General features: G+C 33.4%; 1 protein-coding gene across 1 annotated transcript in view; it reads left to right on the forward strand.

Moving 5' to 3' along the window:
* The window catches only part of Dcdc1 (doublecortin domain containing 1), a 444,844-nt gene that overhangs the window by 164,991 nt on the left and 252,726 nt on the right, over nt 1-27,127 (forward strand). Inside the window, exons 8-9 of the mRNA XM_077797956.1 lie at nt 17,784-17,876; nt 26,786-26,956. Coding sequence (XP_077654082.1) covers nt 17,784-17,876; nt 26,786-26,956 — 264 coding nt within the window. The remainder of the gene's footprint in view (nt 1-17,783; nt 17,877-26,785; nt 26,957-27,127) is intronic.

Below are 27,127 nucleotides of genomic sequence, written 5' to 3' on the forward strand. Positions count from 1 at the left end.
AGACCTAACAAGAATGATTGTAAAGGAAGAAAAATGTATTTTGGGCTCCTGGTTTCAGAGGTCTCAGTCCATAGTCAGCCAACTCCATTCTTTGAGGCCCAAGATGAGGTGACACATTATGACAGAAGGGTGTGATGGAGGAAAACAGCTGGGTACATGGCACCAGGAAGCTTAGAGAGACAAAGAGAGCTCTGCTCACCACAGACAAAATATAAACCCCAAAGGCCCGCACTGACCCTGCTCCTCCAGCCACAGCCTACCTGCACACAGTTACCACCCAGTTAATCCTTATCAGGGGATTAATACACTGATTGGGTTAAAACTCTCATAACCCAATCATTTTACCTCTAACCTTGGTAGCATTTTCTTACATATGAGCTTTTGGGGGACTCCTATCATCTAAACTATAAAAGTGTCCTTGGGTTCAATCCCCAGGACTAAAACAAAACAAAACATTATTACTATAGTTAATAACAATGTACTATATATGTAAAAATACTAAGAGAATAGATTTTAAGTGTTTTCATCACAAAAAGATGGGAAGTATGTGAGATGAGGCATGGGTCAATAGCCATTCCACAATGTGTACACATTTCAAAACATGTTATATATCACAAATATTTATGCATTTTATCAATTAAAACGTGTTTTTTAATTAAAATATATTATAGTTATTTTTTTATTATGGTAAAATACAAAATTTCTATTTTAATCTTTTTTTCACCCTGATGCTAGGATTGAGCACAGGGCCTCACACATGCTAAGTATGTGTTCTATCACTGTACTATAGCCATAGCTCATATTTTAAACATTTTAAACTCTATAGTTCTATGGAATTAAGTAGCATTTTCGTTCTGCAGCTCTCACCCCTAAGCTTCTCAGATATCTTTTATCCTCCTAAACTGAAACTGAACCCATAAAACATTAACTCTCCATTCATCCCTGCCCTCAGCCCTGGGAACCTCCATTTTTCTGTCTCATGAATTTGATTACTCTAGGTAATGCATATGAATGGAATCACTGTATTGTCATTTTGTGTCATTTTATGACTGGCTTATTTCACTTGGCATAGTATCTTCAAGGTTTATTCTTCCTTTTGGTGCTGAATAATATTCCATTGTATGTATGTACCACATTTTTTTAACCCATCTATTCATTGAAAGATATTTGGGTTGCTTCTGCCTTTTGGCTATTGTGGTTGTTATGACTACTTTCAGCTGCAGATTTTTATTCTTTGAAATACTATTCTTTGAATAATGTCACGATGTAACCTTATATTTTATAAGACAGTTGGAAATGTGTATGTGCTTGTTTTTATTATCATCCATTATCATTCCTTTGACATTATTAAAATAAAGTAAATATTTTATTTGAAAATATTTATTGTCTTTACTTGAAAGTCTTCAAATTTATCGAGCCACTTATGTACAATATAGTTCAGATGCTAAAAAGAAAGGCATGAATTTGGAGGTCAGGACCATATTTAGTATGCAGATTTAAATTGTTTGACTATAGACTGTGTATAATTTTTTTAAAAAAAATTAGTTGTTTACCTCTAGAGGTCAGGAGATTTTACACTAAATTCCTAGATTTCTTATTTCTGAGAAAATGATGATCATCTGAGAAAATGTTATCACCATTTTTCATGCAAACGCATTTTCTGGAATGGAGTAGCATTTGCCATCTTTAGAGACAGATTCAAAGTCTTCAGTGTAACACAGATTCTGTATGATGTACTTGTCTCACTTATACATAACATGCTTAGCCCCTGACACAGACCTGTCCTCTAGAGCTGTGCTGTACTTGACATGTGACTAGTCCAAATTCAAGCATGTTGCAAGTATAAAATTTATACTAGACTTTAAATATTTGTTGTGAAAAGAGACAACAAAATAATCCATTAATAATTTTTGTATTGATTACATTTTAAATGCTAATATTTAATTAAATACAATACAAATAAAACAAACTTCATTTTTTAAAAAATTGTTTTTCCACAGTGCTGAGAACTGAACCCAGGGCCTTACTTTTGTTATTTAGTTACAAACCCAGTCCTTTTAATCTATTTTATGTGTCCACTAGAAAATTTAACATGACATATGTACTCGCATTCAAGTTCTGCTAGACCATGCTGCTCTTAATGAATGAAGCATAGTACAGAGTTGCTACGCCTGTGGGCCAAATCTGACTTTCCACTTGTTTGATGTGATCACAAACTTGAGAATGTTTTTCACAGTTGAATATTTATAAAATTTAATATTTATAAAAAATTTGATGAGAAAGAACACTGGTTTTGAATTTCAATGAAGAATTTCATTCCTCTCATTGTTGAAACTGCATTTGAAAGTATTATAATCCATTATTATATTTTGAACTTTGATAGTCAGTTATGGAAATTGCTTTTTTCCATTGTTATTTCTGTTTCTACTTTTTTTTTTTTTGTCTCTTGGTTTGCAAAGTCTGTTTACTATCTGTTTCTTTTCAGATGCAGTTTGTCAACTGCTGTTCCAAAAGGGAGCTGACAAGGCAGCTTTGGGAGGGATCTAGGTATACTGGGCATACTTTGGATTCCAATAGACAAGGGTTCCAATTATATTAACTTATCTAATCTATAAGTCTTAGTTTTCTCATCTGTAAAATGGCAATAATGATGCCTGTTAGAGTTATTTTGAAGATTGAATAAGTTATTGTTTAAGCAGCAAATCTAATGCTTCTTTTGCCTAGAATGGTTTTTCTTGTCAATCTTGACTTGGTCATCTTAGCCCATCTTAAGCTTAGTAACTCATGTAGCTCAGAGAATCGTTTCCTATTCTGGTCCCCAGTTTAGATAGTGTCTTTTTTTTTTTTTTGTACCGGAGCTTGAACCCAGGGGCACTTAACCACTGAGCCATATCCCACATTCCCAGCTCCCCCCACCCTCTTTTTTTTTTAGACAGGATCATACTATGTCACTGAGGATGGCTTTGAACTTGCAATCCTCCTGAGTCTCTGGGATTATAGGCATGCACCACTGTGCCCTGCTTAGGGTAGTTCTCCCTGAAAATTCTTCACTTTTCATTGTTATATTGTCGTACTACTGGTGCTAACTTGTCCTATGTATGTCCTCCTAGGCAGGATTTTTAACCCCATGAGGGAAGTGTGGCTTGGTAACCAGTATTTTGTAGGACTGACATAAGTATTCGATAAATATTTTTGAGTGATGTTGATGATACAAAATGCCAGTCATATTACACAAAGCACCACAAGTATTCAGAGGAAGGAGAATGATTTTGTTCTGCAGAGATTTCAAAGTTTGTATCTGGGATTGTGGGCCATTTCACACTTTGCTTTTTTCTATTATAATACTTCCTTAATGATAAGTGAGAAAATGTGAGTATCTTAAAGCACAATATAAGCCTTTAACGAATTCTCTCTCTTCTAATGATAGATGGTGCTGATGAATAAGAATATAGAATATCAAAATGACGAAGTTATCTAGGTTCTAGGTAAAATTGAGAGGTCAAAGATGAGAGTAAGTAAATTAGTCCCTTTTAGCATCCAAATTCAAACCACTCCCACACACAAAAAAATAGCTCTTTTTTTTCTTAATGAGCAGAATTTGAAATTGAGAAAAATAAAAACTTAGTATCCAGATAAAATTCTGAAAACCTAGTAAGGAAAAATTTTTCTGAGATTATATGTTAGTGAAAAGTTCATACAATAAATGTCTTTTGCTTACAAATGTTTCTGGTGGAATGGCCACTGGCAGTTGTAGCACAGGTACTCTCAGAACATGAAACTAAAGCATGTTGGGAATAAGCACATGTGAGGGCATAATAAGATGTACACATTAGCCTTTGACAGCAAGAGTTGACACTTGGCTCCAGAGTGGGTGAGAACAATAGTAAAATTTAGTGCCAGGGCTGTCTCTTATATCCTAACTTTGTAGCGATTTGCATGTTGAAGATGGCTTCAGAAGATGAATTTATTATCCCCCTTTACTTGCTGTGTATTTGTCTTAGTCATTTTTTTCTTTTTGTATAGCAACATATATGAGACCAGATAATTTGTAAAGGACAGAGTTTTCTTTAACTCATGGTACTGGGAACTGGGAAGTCTAAGAGCATGTTGCTGGCATCTGCTGAGCATCTGGAAGGACCTTCTTGCTGCATGATAACATGGTGGAGGGCATCACATGGTGAGACAGAGCAAGCTTGATGGAGAGATCTCACTTTTATAGATAACCACTCCATTGATCAACCATTAACCCATTAATCCACGAGTGCAGATTCCTCATCACACAGTCATCTCCCAAAGGCTCATCTTCAAATACCATTGGCATATGACTTTGGGGACTAAATTTCCAATTCATGAAATTTGGGGGGATATACTTAAATCATGGCTATATTGTGCCAAACTTCAGGGCTTTCTATAATTTGTTTTAAAAAGTCCATACATCTCAGCTATAGTTTTCCAGGTCATCAATACAGTTCTGTTCAGTTTAATTAGTATTTGTTAAGTATCTTTTCTATGTGAGGCACCAGGGATATAGAGATGAATATAGACAGTTCAGCCTAGTGGTCTACTTTAGAGGAATTCACAGACTGTTGGAAGTAATCTGCATACAAGAGACACAAATTAACTTTGCTGAGTGCTGTGCCAGTTTCCTGCATAGTTCAAATTAGGAACAGGATCACAGTAGAAGGTGAGCACTGAGAATGAGTCAGAGAAGGCTTCCCAGAGGAAGTAAATCAGAGCAGAGTCTGAGTATTTGTGTGTACAGGTATGTGTATGTGAGAGAAAGAGAAAGAGAACATGTGAGAGTCTGATTCAGGAAATAACATTGTAGGGAAAATAATAGTTTGAAGGATGGCAAGAGTGATGTGCGTGTGTGTGTGTGTGTGTGTGTGTGTGTGTGTGTGAGGGGTGTCTATATGTATGTGTGTGACTGTTACAGTGATACAACCTAGGGTTATAGTAATCTATATTCTTGTATCCACCCCAAACTTCAACAGAATTTAGGACTATAACCAGTAACTATGGAAGAAAATCCCAGAGGTGGAGCAGGAGTCTCTGGGATGGGGAATGTGAAGGATGGATCTTGAGATTCTCTCACAATTTCAGGATGTGGGAGTACTGGTGGCTAAGTTGTATAACACGAGAATTACTGTAGCACATAGCCAAAGGGTGAGTCAGAGATTTAGAAGGAGATGGGAGATGAGGTAAGTGAGGAGCCAGAAGACAGATAATAAGGCCATTATAAGGAGCTTGGGTTTTTATTTTGTAGGCAGTGTGGATCAACTGAAAATTTTTGAGTAGAGAGTGACATGGTTAGACTTTTCTCTTAAATTAGATCTTTAAAACTATCTAGAACCAAAATGCAGATGTTCATAATTTTATAAGCTCAAGATTTAAATTTTTTGATCCAGTATTAAGAGAATATCCAGATTTTAGGGTCTGAATTCTCAAATGGCAACAATATATTGGTGATTAGTAACATCTAAGGAATTGAATGGGGGCATAGACCATGTTTCCTTCAATTAAAACTCATGAAGGAATTCTCCAGTTTACAGTTAGACAGTTCTGTGATTTGTCAGGGTTGAGCCAATTTCCCCATCCCATAGTGGCAGGGTTTTCCATAATTGTTATCTTTCAACCAAGACCAAATGGAAGGGGAACATGATCAGTAAACACAAAAATGGCCAAGAGAGCAGAATGAAATATACAGGCATACCCTGGTATAGTGGAAAGATAATAAATAAATAATTTCAACAATTGTGTGAGCTGATGTTAAAGTGATGAATACACCATTCCGATAATACAAAGGAGATGACAGATTGTCTCACAAAAGGCAACCTGGAGGAAAATTATAGAGGACTTTATTAAAAAATAGAAATAGAGGAAGAGAATTTTCCCAGAACAGTCTTAGAGTTCACTTGTTAACTCAGTCTGATTTACTCAAGCATGTCCTGGTTAAGAGTAGATCACATGGTCACTCCTCTATAAGTCTTCCATTAGAATCAGTCTTCTCCATCTTCTAGCCAGATTAAATTCTCTACAATAGAATGGAGCAAAAGAGCTGAAGAAGTATGAAAATGAACAATGTGTTTCTATCTCTATCCTAAATTTATTGTCACAAAATCTAGTTTGTACTCTGATTAGAGAAAACTTTAAATCAGTAATGAAACTAAAATTTTGAGCTAGTCTGAATGAAATTTTCTAAAAAATTCTTTTACTTTTAATTGACTAATTATATATATATATGTAGCACAATGAATATTGTGATATATGAATACATTATTTAATGATTAAATAAAGCTAATTAATAATCCATCACCTCACATATTTATCATTGCTTTATGATGAAAACATTTTAAATCTATTCTTATCAATTTTGAAATACACATTATTATTAAAAAGTCACCATGCTATACAATAGATCACTAAAACTTATTCCTCCAAATTGAAACTTTGTACCTGTTGACCAATAATTGTGACTAGATAGTTATGATATGCTTAAGACATTTAAAAGGAACATTTGAAGACATTGCTATGCAATAAAAGCAAGTGGTCAAATAATATGGCAACATGATATTTCTATAACATAAAGTTAATATATTTTACGTATACTTTTATTTCTACATACATGCATAGAAAAAAATCTCTGAATACTAATGAATGTATTGATTATATTAGAATATATTAATAGATGTTTTTAAGTGAAAAAAAATGACATTGATGTTATTTTTTAAAAATCTTAGAGACAAAGTGGAGGCTAGGTAAATTACTTTAATGAGTTTCAGCAATAATTACTGACAGTCAGTGGATCTTAATCCGGTTCCTTTTCGTGTAAAACACTCAAAAGTAAATTCTAGACTAGTGGCTCCAAATGAAATTAGTTTTCTCATTAATTTTATAAAAATAAGTTCATATTAATGAAATTGTGATTTTGACTCTGCACTTTCATATCTCAAATAATAAGGTAATAGTAAGGTATTATCCTTCAATATGGAAGAAAAATTGCCAATTTGTCTGTTACTGTCTAGTTATTTCCTTCCTTTATTTATCCTGTTTTTTTTTTATGTACCCAAGACATAATTAAAAATCATGAATGCTGAAGTCAGACATGCCTGGATTTGAATCCCAGTTCTTCAATTTTCTTTGCCTTGCATTCATGAGCAAATTACTTAACCTCTTTTAAGCATCGCTTACACAACTGAGATTTTTTTAAGACTGAATAATGCAATATATCTGAGCACTCAGAACCATGGGACAGGGAGTCTATCCTTGTCTCTGCTTTAATTTTTCTTCTCTCAGTTCACTCTTAAGAAGCAGTAAATATAATTTAATTCATTTTTAAATAATAATTCAAAGGCCTTCTATTGTGCTGCATTGACACTACTTTTTTTTTATTCTCAAAGAAATTTAATAAGCTGTTAGTAATTTTGAAAGCAAAGGTGATAGTGTTTTTTTTAAATATTTTTGTCTATTTTCCAAAATTGTAGGTTTTCCTTTGAGTTATAGTTTGTTTTAAAGATTGAGATAAATTAGTAAAAAAAATCCATTATTGTAGGGAAAATATGGACAGAGAATGGAAAATAAAAAATGTACTCATCACCTTATTATTTCCTTATTAAGTTAGACATACTGACTTAATAAGGAAATAATAAGATAAGGTGATAATAATAATAATAAGAATAAGAATAAGAATATAATAGTAAGGTAATAAGAAAAGCTGAAATATTGCAATAATAATGCATATGTGAATAAATAGGTAGATATGGTAGAAAATTTAGTAAGTAGAGATAAGCTGATGTGAATAAGAAAACAGAGTGTTACACCACCCATAATCTCATGCTTTGAGCAGTTGATACCAATATTTTGAGATATATTCTTCTTATATATTGATGTATATATTTTAAATGTTATTTATTCTTGAGACCTAATTTTTAGATTTTTATTATTGAGTAATTAATAGGATTGCTTTAAATAAATGATGATATTCTAATATACAGGTTTGTTTAAATTTTGAACACTTACATATTATGCAGTCTTTTTAAATATATTTTTTTGGTACTGGTGTTCTAAACCAGGGCCCTTAACCATTGAGCTATATCCCTAACCCTTTTTAACATTTTATTTTGACACAGGGTCTCACTAAGTTGTTGAGGGTTTTGCTTAAGTTTCTAGGACTGATCTTGAACTTGCCAATTCTCCTGTCTCAGCCTCTCAAATATCTTGGGGATTATAGGTGTGTACCACCATGCCCAGTCCCTGTTGTTTTTCTTAAGGCAGTATATGAAATAAGGAGTTGTATGGCTTTCATATTCTCAAGACATTGGAAGAAAGGAACCCCAGACCCCATGCTGGCCTATTGGAATGTATGTATTGGCATGGCAGCTGCTGATCCTTGGAAAGACATCCCGTACTCATCTGGTTGCTGGATGCTCTAGCGTATTCCTTTGGCTCTGACATTTTCTTTGGTGATAGTTATTGGATGATCTAACCTAAACTTGACTTCCTTTGATATTGGTGACTTTAGTGACTTCTTCGAAGGTCTGGCTAAGTCACATTTGACCTTCACTTGAGTTGTCTCTGGTGCTTCCCTTGCTATAGAGCCACTTGCCCTCACTGTGCTAATAACTTAGGCAGACTTCCTAGTTTAACTCTTTATCTATTTCCATGACTTAAGGCACACAGAAACCAAAGATGGTCTTGGAAATCTAAAGCTCAGGCCTCACTGTGCCTGCCCATGCCATGCCATCTTGTTGATGTAGCTATATCCTAGTTGCTACAGGACAATTCTTTCTGTGCTCCAGATTGAGGGGAGGGGAGTAGGAGACTCTCTCCTTTAGGAACCGTTTTTTACTTTCAGACAGTTGTCTCCCTCCTCTAGCCACACCCTATGGAAAAGACATAAGATTTACTCTTCTTATTATTTTTATTTTAATTTTTTATTGGCACATTATAATTATACACAATAGTAGGATTTGTTACAATATATTCATACACGAACATAATAAAACAGTATAATTTGATCAATTTCATTCCTCAGTACCTCCCCTCCCTCCCCCATCACCTTCTTCTGTTCTACTGGTTTCCCTTCTGTTTTTTTTTTTAATTTATTCTAATCAGTTATACATGACAGTTGAATGCATTTTTACACATTGTACACAAATGGAGCACAACTCCTCATTCCTCTGGATGTACATGTAACAGAGTCACACTAATAGTGTAATTATACATATAAATAGGGTAATAATGTCTGTCTCATTCTACTGTCCTTCCCATCTCTACAGCCTTACCCCTCCCCTTGCTCCCCTCTTCACAATCCAAAGTTCCTTCATTCTCTCCCCATACCACAATTATGGATCAGCATCCGCTTATCAGAGAAAACATTTGGCCTTTGATTTTTTTGGGATTAGCTTAGTTCATTTAGAATGATGTTCTTTAGTTCCATCAATTTACCTACAAATGCCATAATTTCATTTTTCTTTAAGTCTGAATAATATTTCATTATGTATATGTATCACATTTTTAATCCATTCATCTGTTGAAGGATATCTAGGTTGGTACCAGAGTTTAGTTATTGTGAATTGAGCTGCTATAAACATTAATGTGGCTGCGTCACTATAGTATGCTAATTTTTAAGTCCTTTGGGAATAAACTGAGGAGTGGGATAGCTGGGTCAAATTGTGGTTCCATTTCAAGTTTTCTGAGGAATCTCCATACTGCTCTCAAAGTGGTTGCACCAATTTGCAGTCCCACGCAATCAGTGTATGAATGTATCTTTTCCCCCATATCCTTACCAAAACGTATTATTGCTTATATTCTTGATAATCGCCATTCTGACAGGAGTGAGATGAAATCTTAGAGTCGTTTTGATATGCATTTCTCTAATTTATGGAGATGATTAACATTTTCCCATATGTTTACTGATTGATATGTGAAGTGCCTGTTCAGTTCCTTAGCCTGTTTATTGATTGGGTTATTTGTTTGTGTGTGTGTGTTAAGTTTTTTTTGGGTTCTCTATACATCCTGGAGATTGGTGCTGTATCTGAGGTGCTTGTGGTAAAGATTTTTTCTTTAGGCTCTCTTTTCATGTTATTGTTTCTTTTGCTGAGAATAAATTTTTTTAGTTTGAATCTATCCCATTTATTGATTTTTAATTTTACTTCTTGTGCTTTAAGAGTCTTGTTAAGGAAGTCAGGTCCTAAGCTGACATGATGAAAATTTGGGCCTACTTTTTCTTCTATTAGGCACAGGGTCTCTATTCTAGTGCCTACATCTTTGATCCACTTTGAGTTGATTTTTGTGCAGGGTGAGAGATAAAGGTTTAATTTCATTTTGCTACATGTGAATTTCCAGTTTTCCCACCACCATTTGTTGAAGATGCTATCTTTTCTCCAATGTATGCTTTTTAGTGCCTTTTTCTGGTATGAGATAACTATATTTATCTGAGTTTGTCTGTGTCTTCTGTTTTGCACATTGGTCTACATGTCTGTTTTGGTGCCAACACCATCCTGTTTTTGTTACTGTTGCTCTGTAGTATAGTTCAAGGTCTGACATTGTGATGCCTCCTGCTTCACTCTTCTTGCTAAGGATTGCTTTGCCTATTCTGGGTCTCTTATTCTTCCAAATGAATTTTACAACTGTTTTTTTCTAGTTCTATGAAGAATGTCATTAGGAATTTAATAAGAATTGCAATTACTCTTCTATCTTCATTTCCTGCCTCCCTCTCTGGGACTTCTTATATTTCCTCTAGGACAGAAGGAAATGGGATTTTACTTTCTATTTTTTCTTTATCTTCCTTATTCCTGATGGCAGCAAAGGCTTCACAGTCAACTTGAAGAGTGGATTTATGGGGTATCTTCTAAGTTTAGCTGTTTTTATGCTAATTGTGAGAAGTGAAGGGTGTTCTTGAAAAGCAAATTCTCTCTCAAAGTAACAGCCTTGTTTGCAATAGTTACAGTTTCTTGTTATACAATTTCATTGTACATGGCAGAGACAATATTTTTGTCATAAATCCTAGGGATGTCTGGATTCGGCCTAAAAGAAAACCATGTTGATGACTTTTAAACAATTACTCCTGTTATTTTGCTCATTGTAATATATGAAGGAAGGCATTAAACTTGTGATGTGATTAATATATTTGAGTTGAATACTTAGAGTATTAAATGAATAGAAACTCATTCACTAAAGTAACAATGTGTAACTTGTTAGGGTTTATTGCTTGTTATCAATTGGACCTGTTTCAGGATAACCTAGGCAAAACTAGACTTTAATAGGATGGTACATGGTAGGTAGCACATGGGATTCAAGAGAAGGGGCTAAAGAAAGAGTAGGGACAGTTGGATCTAAGGAACAATTTATTTAAGGTGCTGCTAATGGGACAGATTATTTCTAAACTTTTAATGTCTCAGATGGCATAAAACTGCTTCTCCTAAGAGAAGTTGTTTGGTCTGACTGAGCTCAGAGGCTCACCCTTTGGCCAGGGAAGCACAGTTCCTCAAAACTGCCTAGTGGGAGAAATGGAGTAGAGAGTTTGGCAGGGAAAGATGAATTCAGTTTAGAGGATGTGGATTTCCTCACTATGATAGAATATCTAGGCAGAAAGTTATCATCTGACTACTGATTTAGGACTAACTTGGCACTTTTGTCCCTAGAGAATGTGGAAGGGCTAGAATTTATGATGAGTTAAAAAAAAAAAAAGAAAAGAGCAATTTATGTATCTTTGATTGTCAAATCAGTTCCATTTAAAGTATTATGGAGAATTCTCTTTTGCCTCCTTTTAGACAAATTATAACAATTTAAAAATATTAATTTCAAAATGATTGTTATGCATCAGTTTACCAGTTATTAAATATTTTAATAACTTCTTTTATAAATTCTCTCTTAAACTGTCCTCAAGAAGCCACAGACATTGAAAAAGTAGCTTTTTTCAAAGGCATAGCAAGGATGGAAGAGGGATTCTTGCTTTGGAAACCTGGGCCATATTAGCCATCACTACTGCCCTGTTGTCTCAGAACTATCAGGGAAGAGCCAGAGTTCATAGTCAATTTTGAATTGGAGGAATTTCAGCTCTCACTCCATGACTAGAAGGAACACTCTTGAATTTCTTTATAAAGGAACTTAAGTGAGACTACCTTGTTGAAAGTGGGAACTAGGTCTGGACTTCTTAGGCATCTGTAAGACTGGAGTTAAAATATGTGTAGCTTGAGAGGATGGAGCTGAGGCATTGTAGAGCTAAGAACTGAGTCCTTGACTCTGTCCTCCTTATAGTACAAGGTACTTGACATGTAACCTTTCCTATTATATTTGAATTCAGAAATAGATTAAGTATGGGTTCACACTGTCTAGCCTCTATTCTTCTGTATGAAACATTCCTTCTAATCAGACCATTGATTTGCTGATTGAATCAGCTATGCCTTTTTTCCTCTGCTTATCCCTAAAGGCTCAGCTGGTCTTTTCTCCTCCCCATCTCAATGCCAGGTAAAGCCACTTCACTAATTCTACTTAGAACTAAATTAATCATGTAATTAATCATAATATTTATACTAAAAAATAGCAATAAAAACTTTTTATTACCACTTCTTTCTTCTTTTCCTACCCAGATACTACTTAACATTTATACCTCTTCATCTCCAACCACTACAACCCTTAATATTTTTGGCATTAATACTTGTAGACTGTATTATTATACATCCATTTAGCAATTATGACTTACCTCATGCCAAATAGTGTTTCTCATTTTTTATTAGTTTTTTTAAAAAAATCATTTTCTCAACCTTATGGTAATTTGCTATTGACCTATTTGTATCTAGGATGATATCTAGTATAGCTTGTTGCTTGTGAAAGCATGTCATATTAGTTAATGCTGTGATTTTTCTAAACAGTGAGAGGAACTGGGATCAATTGAATGTAGCTAAAGTTCTTAATGTCCTCTTTGCCTACTGCTACAACTTTATCTAATTGAGAATTTAGATTTCACTTGCAGATTTCAGATTTCATTTAATAAACAGATTCACTTATGTTTATTATTTGCTCAACCTAATTGTGAACCTTAAAACCTGCTCTGTGCTTCTTCACATTTCTTGGTCTGATCCTGAATAAATGGAAACTACTTATCAAATAGTAGGATAAAATAAATGAAATTATGATAATGTTTGTCTTATGAATTTAGGAACACTTTGAATTATAAAGAATATTTTAATTAACTTTTAAGTCAGAGATAGTTGGAATTTTCTTAGCTTACCACAAATATTGGGTACATGAAATCTTTCCTTAAAGAAGTTCTATTAACCTTTCCAAAATATAATACTTTCTTTATGGATTCATATTTATTTTTAATAAACATAAGTAAAAGAAGTGTATAAATATATGGGCTCACACACTCACCTTTTGAAAACCCATAAAGGGTCTCAAGAATCAACCTGTTTATGGCAAAAACAGATAGTATTTATTTGGCATGTTGACCTGTTCATTAGTTAGATTTTATATATTCAAACTTTTCAATTCATAGTGTGAATTTTGACAGGTAGGGAGCCAAAAATTTCAGCCTTGTCCAATTTAAAAGGGTAGAGTCTCTATCATTTAATAATTTGCCAATTTTTTTTGTGTGTGGCCACTCCTTATCAATTTCAATATGCATTTCCAGATACAAATATTTAAGCTGATGAAATTCAGGGGTTTTCTTGGATATTTATGATAGGAAATAGTAGCTTCCCCTGCTCTCCCAGCAGCTACCTCCTGTTCCCATACATAAATGGCAGCCAGCAATGGTGAGAAACAAAAGACTCTCCCAGTCTCTGAATACAGTGACATTCATTCTGAGAGAAGCAGGGGCAGCTTTTTGAAAGCCGACTTCTTCAGCTGGACAATAACACACAATGAGTTATTGACTTGTTTATATACGGAGCTCTTTTCAGTAACTAACTCTGACTCCCACAGTCTGGACAAATGATTGATTTCGTGGTTAGAAAAAGAGAAAGCTCTTGCGCTAAACTCTGTAGTGCAAACTACTTCTTCCCCATTTGTTCTGTAACTGAATAGGACCTTATTAAAATGCACTTTCCAAAAAAAATACCTGCAGCTGGCCTTTATAACCATGTTTTGTATATATAAATAAGTAATTTGTCCCAGTCTTTTGTACATTAACAGGCCATTGGGAAACTTGTCAATATGTATGAAGGCTGATTATCCCATTGCTTATGCTAAACTGTATTGCCTGTATTGATCTGTATGTAAAATATGGATCAAATATTTTACTAATAGATCAATAGTTACTGGTGAAAAGCTTAGATTTCTTATATGTAGATTCATTTTTCTTGTCAGATCATATCAAGGGCATTATACATAACATGTACTTCACAATTGAATCAGTAATTGTTCTGACCACAGGAAAAAATGACTCAGAGAACCACAATTCAGAGCCACAGGCATTTGGTTGCGCTAATAGGCTTTTCTCCTTCTGCTAGTACCTATGTGAAATGTTGATATGCATTATATGGACAGAACATACCCCCTAGTTTAAATTATTGTACTTTTTCTAAAGATATTAATAAGTATACTCTAGAGTCAATAGTTTGAGTTATTTTCTGTAAAATATATTTTATCTGATGATTATATACAAATTATTATACAATCTGTATGATTTTTGTAAACAAACTTCAAAATACTTTGGAGGGAGGTAAAAAGGAAAGTCATTAGCTGTTAATGGTGCACATAACACAAGTTCACTGCAATTTTAATTGTACTTCTCCAACAGGAGGATTTTAACATGTTTTCCTCTTTAGGGTATCCATGGGAAAGCTTCCTGAGTCAATAAATGTTCAAGAATTCCTCAAGATTAAGATTACTTTCAATTACATCACAAGGGATCACATGTTTTATATATATTTGTATAATATTCAACTTTGATCTTTTCATATTTTAGAGAAGGAACAATGTCTGAAATCTTAGTGTTAATAGTTTTAAATAAAATAGATATAGTCTGAAAGGTCATAACCAATGCAAGTCATTTCATTAGAATCTGTTGATAACACTTTTGTAGAGGTATTTTCTTGATTCTTAAACTGTTTGAGGTGAATTTAATCATTTTATCTTCTGTTTATCTAAACATACTATTTCCCAGAAGCATTTTTGTTCAGTTTTCTTTGATAAATTCATTATGTTTTTTATTTCTTCCCTTTCTGCTATCATTCATGACTAGTCTATTTCTTGTTCTATCTGTTTTGGTTCCCATTAATACTGAATGGGCCCAACTTTAACTTAATTGTAAATGGCTAATGTTTGTTACAGGTTTTAAAATCTTACCAGCAAGGCCTGGAAAAATGGTGAATTAAACCTTGCCATTTAGCTTCTTAGATTTTGATGTGAACAATGAACATTTGGGATCATTTGCTCATATTTAAAAGGGGCAAGATACATTTAGGACCAAGTAGGTTTCTCCTCCCTCAACTTCATGGGCATTTGCTTTTTCACAGTTGTATACAAACTATAGCTATCTTTCTGTTTGCTTTTGCTTTTTAGTTTTTGAACATTTTGTCCTCTTCAACACATGAAAAATCAACCTTAAAAATCTCAACTTCATCAACAAAATTTCATTTCATATATTTGAGATAAGGACAGCAAATCAAAGGCAACTAGTTTTGTCTTAATGAGAAAACAGGACATTATCATCAAAAATGACAGGAGAGAAGAATCCTACCATTGTTATCATGTCATGAATTTTGAGGAAAAGATGCTATTAGCACTGCATATTATTAATACCTCCGGTGAAAATGCACTCTTCATTTGACTTTTGCTCTCAATAATTTTCTTTAAATGATCACATTAAAATATTTCTCTTGGAGTGGTTTGTCTATTTCCAGAAGAGGCCCCATATATTTATCTTTATTTTTGTTGATGATTTCTTACTCTTACTGCATGCCTTTCCTATAGGACTCTATGCATACCATGCTTTTCCCTCTACTTCTGTAGACAAGTGTAGTGTTTCTTTGGAATTTGGATGTTAGAGTAGAGATGACTTTTTCCAACTGTGGTGCTTTCAAAGGTAAAGAATTTTTACCTTTTAAATAGTTACTTGGAAGCAGTTCTAAATGTCATAACCCTGGGAAACCTCATTAGAATCTGACTTACCTGCTGTGGAAACAAAGAGTTTCATGCCTCTGTTTTTGTTTTGTTTTGTTTTCTCTTTTTAAAAATATCTACTCTGAAATTTTTGCTCTTGCAAATTAATTTTGAGCATGGTAAGGTAGTGAATGTTCTCCAATTGCTGTCTTCTATACCCTTCTCCTCCTGAGATGAAAACTCCCCTGATAAATAATCAGACTTGAGACCAGTATGTTATACCAGGGTTCACACATAGGTTTCCACATGTGGAATTGAGCACCATATTTAAGATTTTGTTTCTTGTATCACTTTATCAAAGGAACAAATATTTCTTGGAGAAAACCGTCCTGAAACCAGTCTTACATAGTGATATAAAACAAAACAAAACTATAGTGGTTCTCAACCTAAGGCAGGGTTTGGCCAACCCTGCCTGCAGGCTAAATTTAACCTGTCACCTGCTTTTGTTTGTTTGTTGTTTAAGTTTTACTGAAGCATATCCATGTTCATTCATTTATGCATTGTCTGTTTCATACTACAATGGCAGAGTTGAGTAATTAGACAGAGACTGTATGCCACCTCCTATACCCCATAGACTGAAATATTGAATGACTGACCCTTTACAGAAATATGTGTCAATTCCTTACCTGCAGTAATCATCAGATCATCTAAAGATTTCTGGACCCCACCCTTTTACCAAATCAGAATGTCTGATGATATACTGAGCTATATCACATATCATTGGTAGGATGTTTACAGGTTTGACACTATTTTTCTAGCTTCTATGCACAGCTAGATTAAGGAAGACATATTGCTGAATTGACATCTCCCACTTTATCCCAAATACAAGGAGGCACAGTTCTTCCGGTTGGGTATGAATTAAAGATTCATGTTAATTCAAACATGATTTCCAGATATATAATAGATAAATCTTACTTATAACATCAACATTAACAAAACTTTAGAACATGGTATTTTTAGCCCAATTCTCAAGGCCTTTGCTTAAGAGTTGTTAATATTCCTATTCATGAGGTCTCTATCAGGTTTTTGTTCTTTCTTTCTGTTAATGTCAGTCAATTGAGTAAATATTATTGAGTTTAGCTTTTATATTTTGTTGAAAATCACATTTTACTTCCATAAGAATTATTTATAAAGAAATAGAGCAATACTAGATGACCTTTATCTGACTGTGTAAATGGAGTAGGTTAGAGGTAATGGGTATTTAGATACATGATACTTTGTTATGAAATAGCATAATTTGTCACATTCTAGAGTGACACTTTTATGTCTTTGGCTTCTTAAACTGATGTAATAGCAGCCAACTTTTCCCCTACTTTCAATGAAAGGTTTTACTAGAGAATATCAGTCTAAATTTTTTAAAGTAAAGTTCATTTTTAAAATGCTTTAAAAAACAATCAGTGTCAAATGTCTGCAATTAGTGACTTACCCTCCCAAATTCATGTTTGGTAATCTTACAAACAATAAAAAAGAAGTGAAAATTCAGTTTGCCACATGTTTTAAGTATAAAAATGAACTTCCTATTCAATCTAAGCAAGTTCATTTTCATATATGTACAGGCAAAATTAATATAAATTGCCTTCAAGATTATGCTAAATTAGGTGTTTGAATAAAATATTGCTATTAGGAGTCAGTAAAAAGTGCTTGTTTTCATGTCATTTATTAATTTCTTTTAGTTGAACCTGGCCTTCAATGACAAGAAGGAGAAAATTACAGAAAAAGTTATCCTTTCAATGACAGCAAAGGAGCACCAAAAAGCAGAAGAAGAAGTAAGGGAGTTATTTTGTAACTATATTTAAACAACAATAATTTAATTTTAAAATTAAGATAAATTTTACTTTGAGTTTTAATCAATTATTGTTAATTGACAGTAACATATGATAGAAAAAAATCCTTAAATTTATTTTACTGGTATGGACAGTCTGAAAAATAATTATGTGCTTGAAACAATGAATCAAATTAGGATTTTCTGAAAAATGTCTTATGACTATTTTCTCATAAATTTCCTTGATTAGTAAATTATTACATGTAACTTGAAACTGAAAATTGTAAAACATGCCAACACAGGGAAAACATAAATTGTTTTTGAATTTTAATAAATCTAAATCTGTGGGGGTTTTTGTCATCTAAAAATAGAATTATTTTTCTGAATTTTAGGTATGCCAACAAAGTTATCTTTACCAAGGGAAAACTGTAGTTTGCAATGTCAATGGTAAGGAAGCTAATCATAAGATTCTGTAGGCAATATTGTAATGAAGAACTATTAAATCAAACCTTCTTCTCTCCAAAGCTCATGCTGTGACATTGACAGCATATTCCGTAAATGAAAGAATAATACAAAATAAGTATTAGACAAAAGGGGAAAATTGTCTTCAAGTAGTTTTCTAGAATGAAAAAGCATTTAATCTTTCTGAGGAATAAACACAAATTTCCTAATTTCCACATACTAATGTCAGTAAATAAACTCATTAAGCAACTTAAGGAACATGATAATGTGAAAATTACAAAATAAGCTTCTCATGCAATTTTATTTTGACATTTGGGCAAATAAGTCTATCCAAGCTTTAGGATTTTAATAGTTTGTCATCAATGTGATTGCATCTTCTTCATTAACTGTATATTTCATAACAAATGAACACATACAACGCACCAAATTGTTCTGTGTAAATTCAATCTTTACACAAAACTATATTAATATTTGGGACATATATGTCTGGTATTAAATATGATAGTGTAATCATTGATTGGCATTGTCAGTAGAGAATATTTCATATGAAAAATTAAACTTGAATCTTTTCTAAAATCTAATAAATAATAGTTACATAGATTTAAGTTATGGTTCTGTCTCATTCTACCAAATATTAACAAGTTATAAGACTAAGTTGCTAGTTACAAATTTTAAAAATATCATTCTCTATGTGTTTGAAAAAGATGTTACCAGAGCTAGAGTTTTACTCCATTTTATAGTAAGTTTCAAATAATTATGCTGTGTATCATAAATTTTGAGAAGTGCAAATGTCTTTCTAGATTCATCAGTATAATTAAAATTATCTTTAACAAAACCAGTTAGTATTAGAGATTAAATAGAAAATTATCAAAAAGAATAACAGATTAAATATTTTTCTCCTTTAAAACTTTATAATTATTTTGCTCTTTGATATTTATGCAAAATCACAATTTCATCGAAATTAAAAAGTTTAGTGGGTCAGGAAAATGATAATTATGTTAAATATATAATTTTTAATGCCACCTTATTAGCAACATTAGAAATAAAAATTGTCTCATCCTCCAAATATAATAATATCTATACTTCTTTGGTATTTCTTCTTTATCATCATTATCTGTTTGTTTATTTAACTCTTCTGAGTTCTTTCTGTACAGTTCTTTATGTGGCTCAAAATTTCTTTTTTTTTTCTTCAAAAATTAAATTACAAAAGGAGTGTGTGTGCATGTGCGTGTATGTATAATAATCTCTAAATATATTTGGCAATCTATGAAAATAGTTTATTTTTAAAAATGGCAATGCCCCCAAAGAGGCTATGAGAATAATTTCTAAGAGATTACTTGGAAAACATCTATATTGATTTGGATGCATAAGTTCTAGTGTTTGGTTTAGAAAAAGTCTGTGACATCAAGTTTTAGCTCTAATTCACATACAAAAAAAGTCAAATCCTGATGGAAAGAAAAATGAGAAATTTGAGGAAAAATTATGTTTTTACATAAATATAATATTCTGCACATATCTCAAACCAAATTAAACATCATATACATATAAATTTAGTTCCTTTTCTGCTGCCTATAATTTTATCTTAAAATTTTGTTTTATTTCATAAAATTTTCCACATAAAACTGGGAGTAATAATGTATACATCATACAGCCACTTTGAGATGATGATACATGTTTTTGGAAATTTGTATGTAATATATTATTGCCCTTTTAAAATTGTGCTATTTTAAATTCTCTGAAAAGAAGAAACCAAGGTGGAATTAAATGTCTGAGGATTTTATTAGAAGAAATGCCTATGAGAGTGCATGATAAGGTTGAGAGATCTGTGAGACAAAAATGCAGACCTAACCCCAAGTAAGATTGGGTGGAAGCATCCTAGACCATTGTGTAGTCAAGAAAGGTTTGGCAAAGCTGTTGGTATAGCCTTGAGCCAAAGTTGGCCATTAGAGGAATTCTGTAACTCTCAAGGACACATCTGACTTAGTATTTCCATTGGTGCCAACCTGGTGATGGATCTCCAAGCAGAGTAGTTGGGACTCTTGGTCTATTGTACACATGTAGTTAGAGGTCAGTAACGCACGGTCACATGTCAAAAGGTGCAGTTGACATTGTCCTTGTTGCCCTCACCATATCCGTATTGCTAGGTAAGTTATGAAGACACTTAAAATGTCTCTATTTTTAATAGTCACTCCCTTCATCTGTGAGGGGAATGAGAATGGGGTTGTTGAGTAGGCCTAAAGACAGCACGTAAAGGACCTCTGCCTGCAAACAGGTTAAATCTGTGTTGGAAAGCTTCAAGGAAACTATTAAAAGTTGGCAGTAGTTAAAGTGCTAGGAATAAGAGGTGCCACACACTTTGGGATCCCTGATAGTTATGCTGCACCGCAGCTTCCAAATGAAGAGATACTTAACTTTGCTCACAGGCTCTCAGTCTTTGTTTATCAATTCTGGATTAAGTTTACTTTTTAACCTAAAATCAAAACAAAACAAAACAAACAAACACCCCACCCCAACCCCCAAAAAATAAAAAATTAAAAAACTGTGTTCTTGGGCCTGAGACAAAGAAGAGATTTAGGAAGCTTTAAAATACCATTTTAATTTCTCTGCCTACTCCCTTTGACTCATCTTAAATATGTTGTTAATTAAAAAGTTTCTTGGTCTTAAATTCAAGTGCTGATCTGACTTTGAGATCATGCTGTATGTTATATGCCACGATGATGTTCCTAGCATAGAGGCTGCCACCCTTTGTGATGATTTCAAGTGACAGTTCTGTGCAAAGTGCTCTGGAATTCTCTTTAATAATATGGGTGGATTCAAAACCACAGAGAATTCAGGCTGACAGCTGAACCCATCACTGAAAAAGCTAGAAGATCCTCAAAGCATCATTAATAATAGCCAATATACAGGATTCACAATGTATGGCTCAGACATGCACAAACCTCATTAAGTATACTCTTTAGAATGATTATAAGCTGAACAATATTTTGTGTTGACTATAAATCATCTTGAAAATTTAATTGAATTCAAGAGTTGCATGCACGTGTCATATAAATATGGTCAAACTTCCCTATGTGTTAGGTAAAAACCTATGTGTATGTCTATAAACATGTGCACATTTGCATTCTGTCAGAAGTTTGGCTTCTTTCCTCACCAGAATATTCATTTTTTTCTACCTTCTGCTCATTTGTCACTCTCCCAAATTCTGTACAAGTGTCACTTCCGCGCTGCATTTCCATGGAGAATGAGTAGGCTTTCTGTTGCACAATGAGATGGTGCATTTTTTCAGCATATGCATACGTAAGCCTTCTTTTGTGAATGGGACTGATAGGGTCAGATAATGTTTAAAGGGAAAGGCTTTATGTCTCTCAGGCTTCTATGTTTCCACATGGATGCTCCCACACACACATAGATTGAATTATGAACAGACCCATTAATGCTGGGATCACAAAAGGTCAAGTTTTGTCTTCTTTTACCTCTATTCACGTTGCCTTTGTGAGGAAAAAAAAGGATTTGCAGAAAAAAAAAGATTTATGATAAAGAATTTTAAAGAACATTTTTCTCTTTTAGCAACATCTGTGATTTGAAAAAAATCATATTATGTGAAATAAATCAGGAATATTGTCATTACCTACCTGATTTCAGTATATGAGTTATTTCATGAGTAGGATTGTCTTAAGGGTGATATGTTACCATAATAACTGAGAATAAAACATAACACTTAGAGGATAAAAGGCTTTATGAATATGTAAAGCAACAAAATTTGAGTAAAATTGAAGGGAAACATTATCAAAACGTCATTGGTAGTATTCTTGATACATTTTCCCCTATGTTGAAGTTATCTTTGCTAGGACATTCAATTTGATAATTTTCAATTTAAAGAAACAAGTGATAACTTATTTAATTATGGTTCATGTAATCTGGGGGCCAAGGAAAAGAGCAAAAATGATAGAAATATTCTTGAAGCAAGACAGAATTTAACCAGATGAAAATTTAAATCTTTAACCAGTAGCCCTTTAGAGTGCAAATGACATCATGACATCATCAATTGTATGGTTGGTTGATTTCTGATGTCACATGAAATCCCCTATCAGTTAAAGTGTATGGATTGTGACAGTAAAACCAGTCATGTATAAAAATGCTCTCAAATCAAAGTCTGAAATTCTTCCTTTTTTGTGTGTGTGGCTTAATATAGTACAAGGTAAAGTACATAAAATCAGAGAGCATTATTGACTATCAGAATACATTGCATGATACTTGGTAGACTTTAAAGGCTGCATAAAATTACATCTTCCTGAATTGCATGATGCTGGAAATGAATTCAAAGAGAACCAAGGCTTTCCACAAAAGGAATCCTCCCATTTAAGTCTTTTGCTTCTTGAGTTTTAATATCATCAAATAACCATAACAACAAGCCACCTGGCCTGTTGGTGTTTTGCTTTGATATATAACATACTGTTATCTATCATTTGAGGACAGTTGCTGCTATAGGATAATGTGATCTGAAGGGGAAGATGAGGCTGAAAGCACTGACAAATATTTAATCATCTATCATTTTCATTTTTAAATCTTACAACATTTTAGAGTTAACAGTACTATGGAAAGTGTATAAATTCATTCCTTCCTTTAGAAAATCAAAGAACATCATGAAAGAAATCTGCCATTGAATTGTATAGTCTATGAATAATATTGTCTTTGTTTTCCCACAGCTTTCTTTAATTTAATAGATCTGCTGTTTGGATCTGCTGCTTCTATTCCATTTTAATTATAAGTGCATACTTATTATACCAGAATAATGGGTTTCATTGTGACAATATTATACATGTATATAATATATGAATAATATTGTCTCTTTTAACATTTTTTCTTCTCTTTCTTCCCTGCTCATTTCCTCCATCTCCATCTCCTTTTAATTTCTCTTCTTGTCTTCTTTCTTTTTCATATTATTTTTCTTCCTATGTCTCTTATGACCCCGCATACACACATAACATATACTTTCTACTACCTTACATGCCCATGATTTCCAAAGTTTTGTTCCAAGTTAACTGATTGACCATGAAGGAAGGGCTTCTGTATGAATGACTAATAGAAATTGCTGTACACATTCTATGTACCCTTAAGGGCTGCCTATTAGTATCCTATTAGATAAGTTATATAGGGTTGCAAAGACTTAGCAGAAATCAGTGTATCAATCAGGTTTTGCTAGATTATGCTGCATTGGTTAACAAGCCCCAAATCTTAGTTACTTAAAACAAAATATTATGTTGGCTACAGGTTGTTTGTCTCTCTCCCGTATGTCTTTTTCAGTATGGGATAGAGGTTGAAGGAACAGTTTCTATTGGGACATTGCTGTTTTCATGGCAGAGCAAAAGAGCAATGCTAGAACTGATAACTTGTAAAGCTTCTGTTGAGAAGTGGTATACGTTCATTTTGCTCACATTTCATTGGCCAAAGCAAGTCACTTTGGGTCATTGCTGTCAGTTATATGTCTGTTAACTTTTCTGGACCTGATTTTCCTTGTTTATTAGATAAGAGTGTTGATCATAATAGATAAATAAATATTTTCTAATTTATTATGACACTTGAGAAATAGAAGGAATCTGTATATGTGTGTGTGGTGGGGAATGGGAACATTGGGAAGGGACATCTTGTTAGAGAGGAAGGGTCTAGTGGGAATATGAGCCATAAAGCCAGGTAGGGATCAGATTATAAAAGGTCTTGAATCTTGAATATCAAGCTATAAAATCTCAGAGAGTCACTAGAGGGTTTCGTTTACTGTTCAGTTTGGATTAATTTTGTGAAGGTGGCAGGATGGATGACAGGGGAGAGTCTAGGGACTGGGAATCCAGTCACTAGGTATTTTGGTAATCCACATTGGGATAGGGATGAGGAAATAAATGATGACTTGGACCAAAGTATTACTTATAAAAAAGGAAAGGAAGGATAGAAAATTTATATTTAGATGAGGGCCAAATTCAGTCCGTTGTTTATTTTTATAAATAAAGTTTTATTTGATCACATTCATGCCCATTCCTTTGCATATGATCTGTGACTGCCTTACAACTACAACTGTGGGGTTAAATTCTTTGACAGAAACATTATGACCCATAAGGCCAAAAATATTTACAAACTAGCCTATTATTGAAAATATCTGCCAACCCTTTGTTTAGAAGAAAGGATTGTTTAAAGGAAGGTAGAAGATTGATCACATAGGAACAAACAAGAGTTACGGGAGACCAAAGATAAATAGGAATTATATTGAAGTAAGTTGTTTACATGCATCTGATACTTGTAAAGTTCTTGGTAAAAGTCAAATGAAACTGGGTGTGGTGGCACATGACTCTAATCCCAGCGGCTCAGAAGGCTGAGGCAGGAGAATCGCGAGTTCAAAGCCAGCCTCAGTAACTAGTCAGGCACTAACCAACTTAGTGAGACCTGTCCCTAAATAAAATACAAAATTGGGCTGAGGATGTGACTCAGTGGTCGAGTGCCCCTGAGCTCAATCCCTGATACAAAAAAAAAAAAAAAAATTCAAATGTAATCAAAGTTTTACATGTATAAAAACTTCAACTATGTTTAGTTTTTACCAAATATATGTGTGCACACACACACTCACAAACATCATTAGGGGAAAGTGAAAAATAAATATTTAAGCCACATAATTAAGAATATAAGCTTGTTCTTTAGCAAATTTCAGCAAATTCAAATACCATATTTTTAGCTGAGAGAGAAAGAAGGAGGATGAGGTGTCAGGACATGAAAGAATCTTAGAGGAGTTTTCATTTTGTTTGTGGATGTTGAAATGAGGTATAAAATCTATACAGCAGATAGTTGAGAATTTCTATCTGCCTCATATGAAATAAAGGTAAGAATAGGAATGATGGACCAAGAAAAATATAATTAAAACTCGATATGCAGAAAACACAGATTTAAAAAACAAAACACTATAATAATATACCGATGCACTGGGCACCTACCTGCTTTAGGCTAGACAGCATGCTGTCTATTCTTTTATCAAATTAATTCTCAGTATGTTAGACCAATATTATTCTTCATTTATTTATGCATGAGGGTTTTATTCCTTGTTCAAAGTCTCCTAGTCAGTATGTGGGAGAGCCAGAATTTTAATGCAAGCTTTCAAAGTTGATCACTTTAAAGAATTGCTGATAAAGTGGATTTCTGTTCTTCATCTCTTTTGATTATGACCGTGTATTGACCAATAAAAATCAAGTCGATTACCCATTATCCTATGTCATTTAGTATTCTTTTATTAATGATTTGGGGACATTAAATGATTTTATGCCATACAGCTGAATATCTAACATGAATTTCCTTTAATAATAAAGCCTGTGAAGCAATAAAAAAGAATTCAGTCTTTAGAATTATATAGAATATAAGTTTATATGAACAATGAAAGTCAAAGAAATGGCAGTGATTTTTAATTTGTAAACTATAAAACAGTAGTTTGCTGACTCCTCACCATGTTTTATTAATAATCCATAAGTAAATTTCATATGCCCATCCTAAAATACACTGATTAGAAGTCCAAATTTTTTTTTTAAATCCCAGGTATGTGTTCATAAGTCTATTTTGTTTCTGGAAAAATTCTATGCTTTTATTTTGTCATTGATATATATATATTTAAAATGGTGTCTAGAACAGAGCATTGTCTTTAAAGTATGGATATTTTGAAAAATTACATTTATGAAATTTGGAAAAATTGTATTCTAGAATATTTGGAAGAAGATAACAGTTATTTACTTATTTATTATTTTCGGGGGGTACTGGGGATTGACTCAGGGGCACTTGACCACTGAGACATATCCTCAACCCTATTTTGTATTTTATTTAGGGACAGGGTCTCACTGAAGTGCTTGTACCTCACTTTTGCTGAGGCTTGCTTTGAACTCTCCATGCTCCTGCCTCAGCTTCCCAGGTTGTTGGGATTACTAGTGAGGGCCAGAGCGCCCTTATTTATTTTAAAGGTCAAACAAATCTTAGTGAATTTAATATATGTATTAAAAATTTCAATGTAACTTGTTGAAATAAAATATTCTAAAAAGGTACATATAGGAAAACAAAATGTGATAGTAGTTTATGTACATTGGATTCAAGTCCTAGGAAGTTTTTATTGTAATAAGCAGTTTAAAAGTCCTTTGTAAACTTGTCAGATGTGTATGTTCCTTTTTATACCCAGAGATATTTTTCATTTAGTAATTGTCAATGGCCACCTATTCCATATTACTGAAGTAAAAAGGTTAGACATTTTTCATAAATGAAATTTGTTGATGAAGGAATGTATGTATATCTCTAATCTTTACTCAAGGCTATATCTGTACTCAAATTCTTGTATTGAAGTCATTTTCCCCCATCATGCTGGATACTCAAAAATCTAATAGGTGTGACATCAACAATTACTTCTTGCTAACAACTCTTGTAATTTAACCCCTTCAGGTAAGCAGGCTGATTGATGAATTGCAGACAGCTATCAAAAGCAACAGAGGTCATCTCTCTAAACTTGGCCCCCAATTACAGGCTGAGCAGGAGCAATTCTCCTCTTATGTCTACCAACACATTAAAAGCCTTCCAGCAAACACTCTAGTCCCAGGAGGCCTGCAGCTCAAGGTGGGTGTTATTCTATGACTCTCATTGGATTCAGGCGGAGACAAAAACTCTCTTCTGCATTTGAAGACCCTTGTAACATTGCCACTCAGCTAGAATTTCCTTTTATCTTGTTGTCCTCTACACTGGAGGTAATATTACAATATTACAATGGTAATATTGCTATTCAGGAAA

This window comes from Urocitellus parryii, chromosome 4 (genome assembly GCF_045843805.1).
Source record: "Urocitellus parryii isolate mUroPar1 chromosome 4, mUroPar1.hap1, whole genome shotgun sequence".
In the NCBI taxonomy this organism is placed as follows: domain Eukaryota; kingdom Metazoa; phylum Chordata; class Mammalia; order Rodentia; family Sciuridae; genus Urocitellus; species Urocitellus parryii.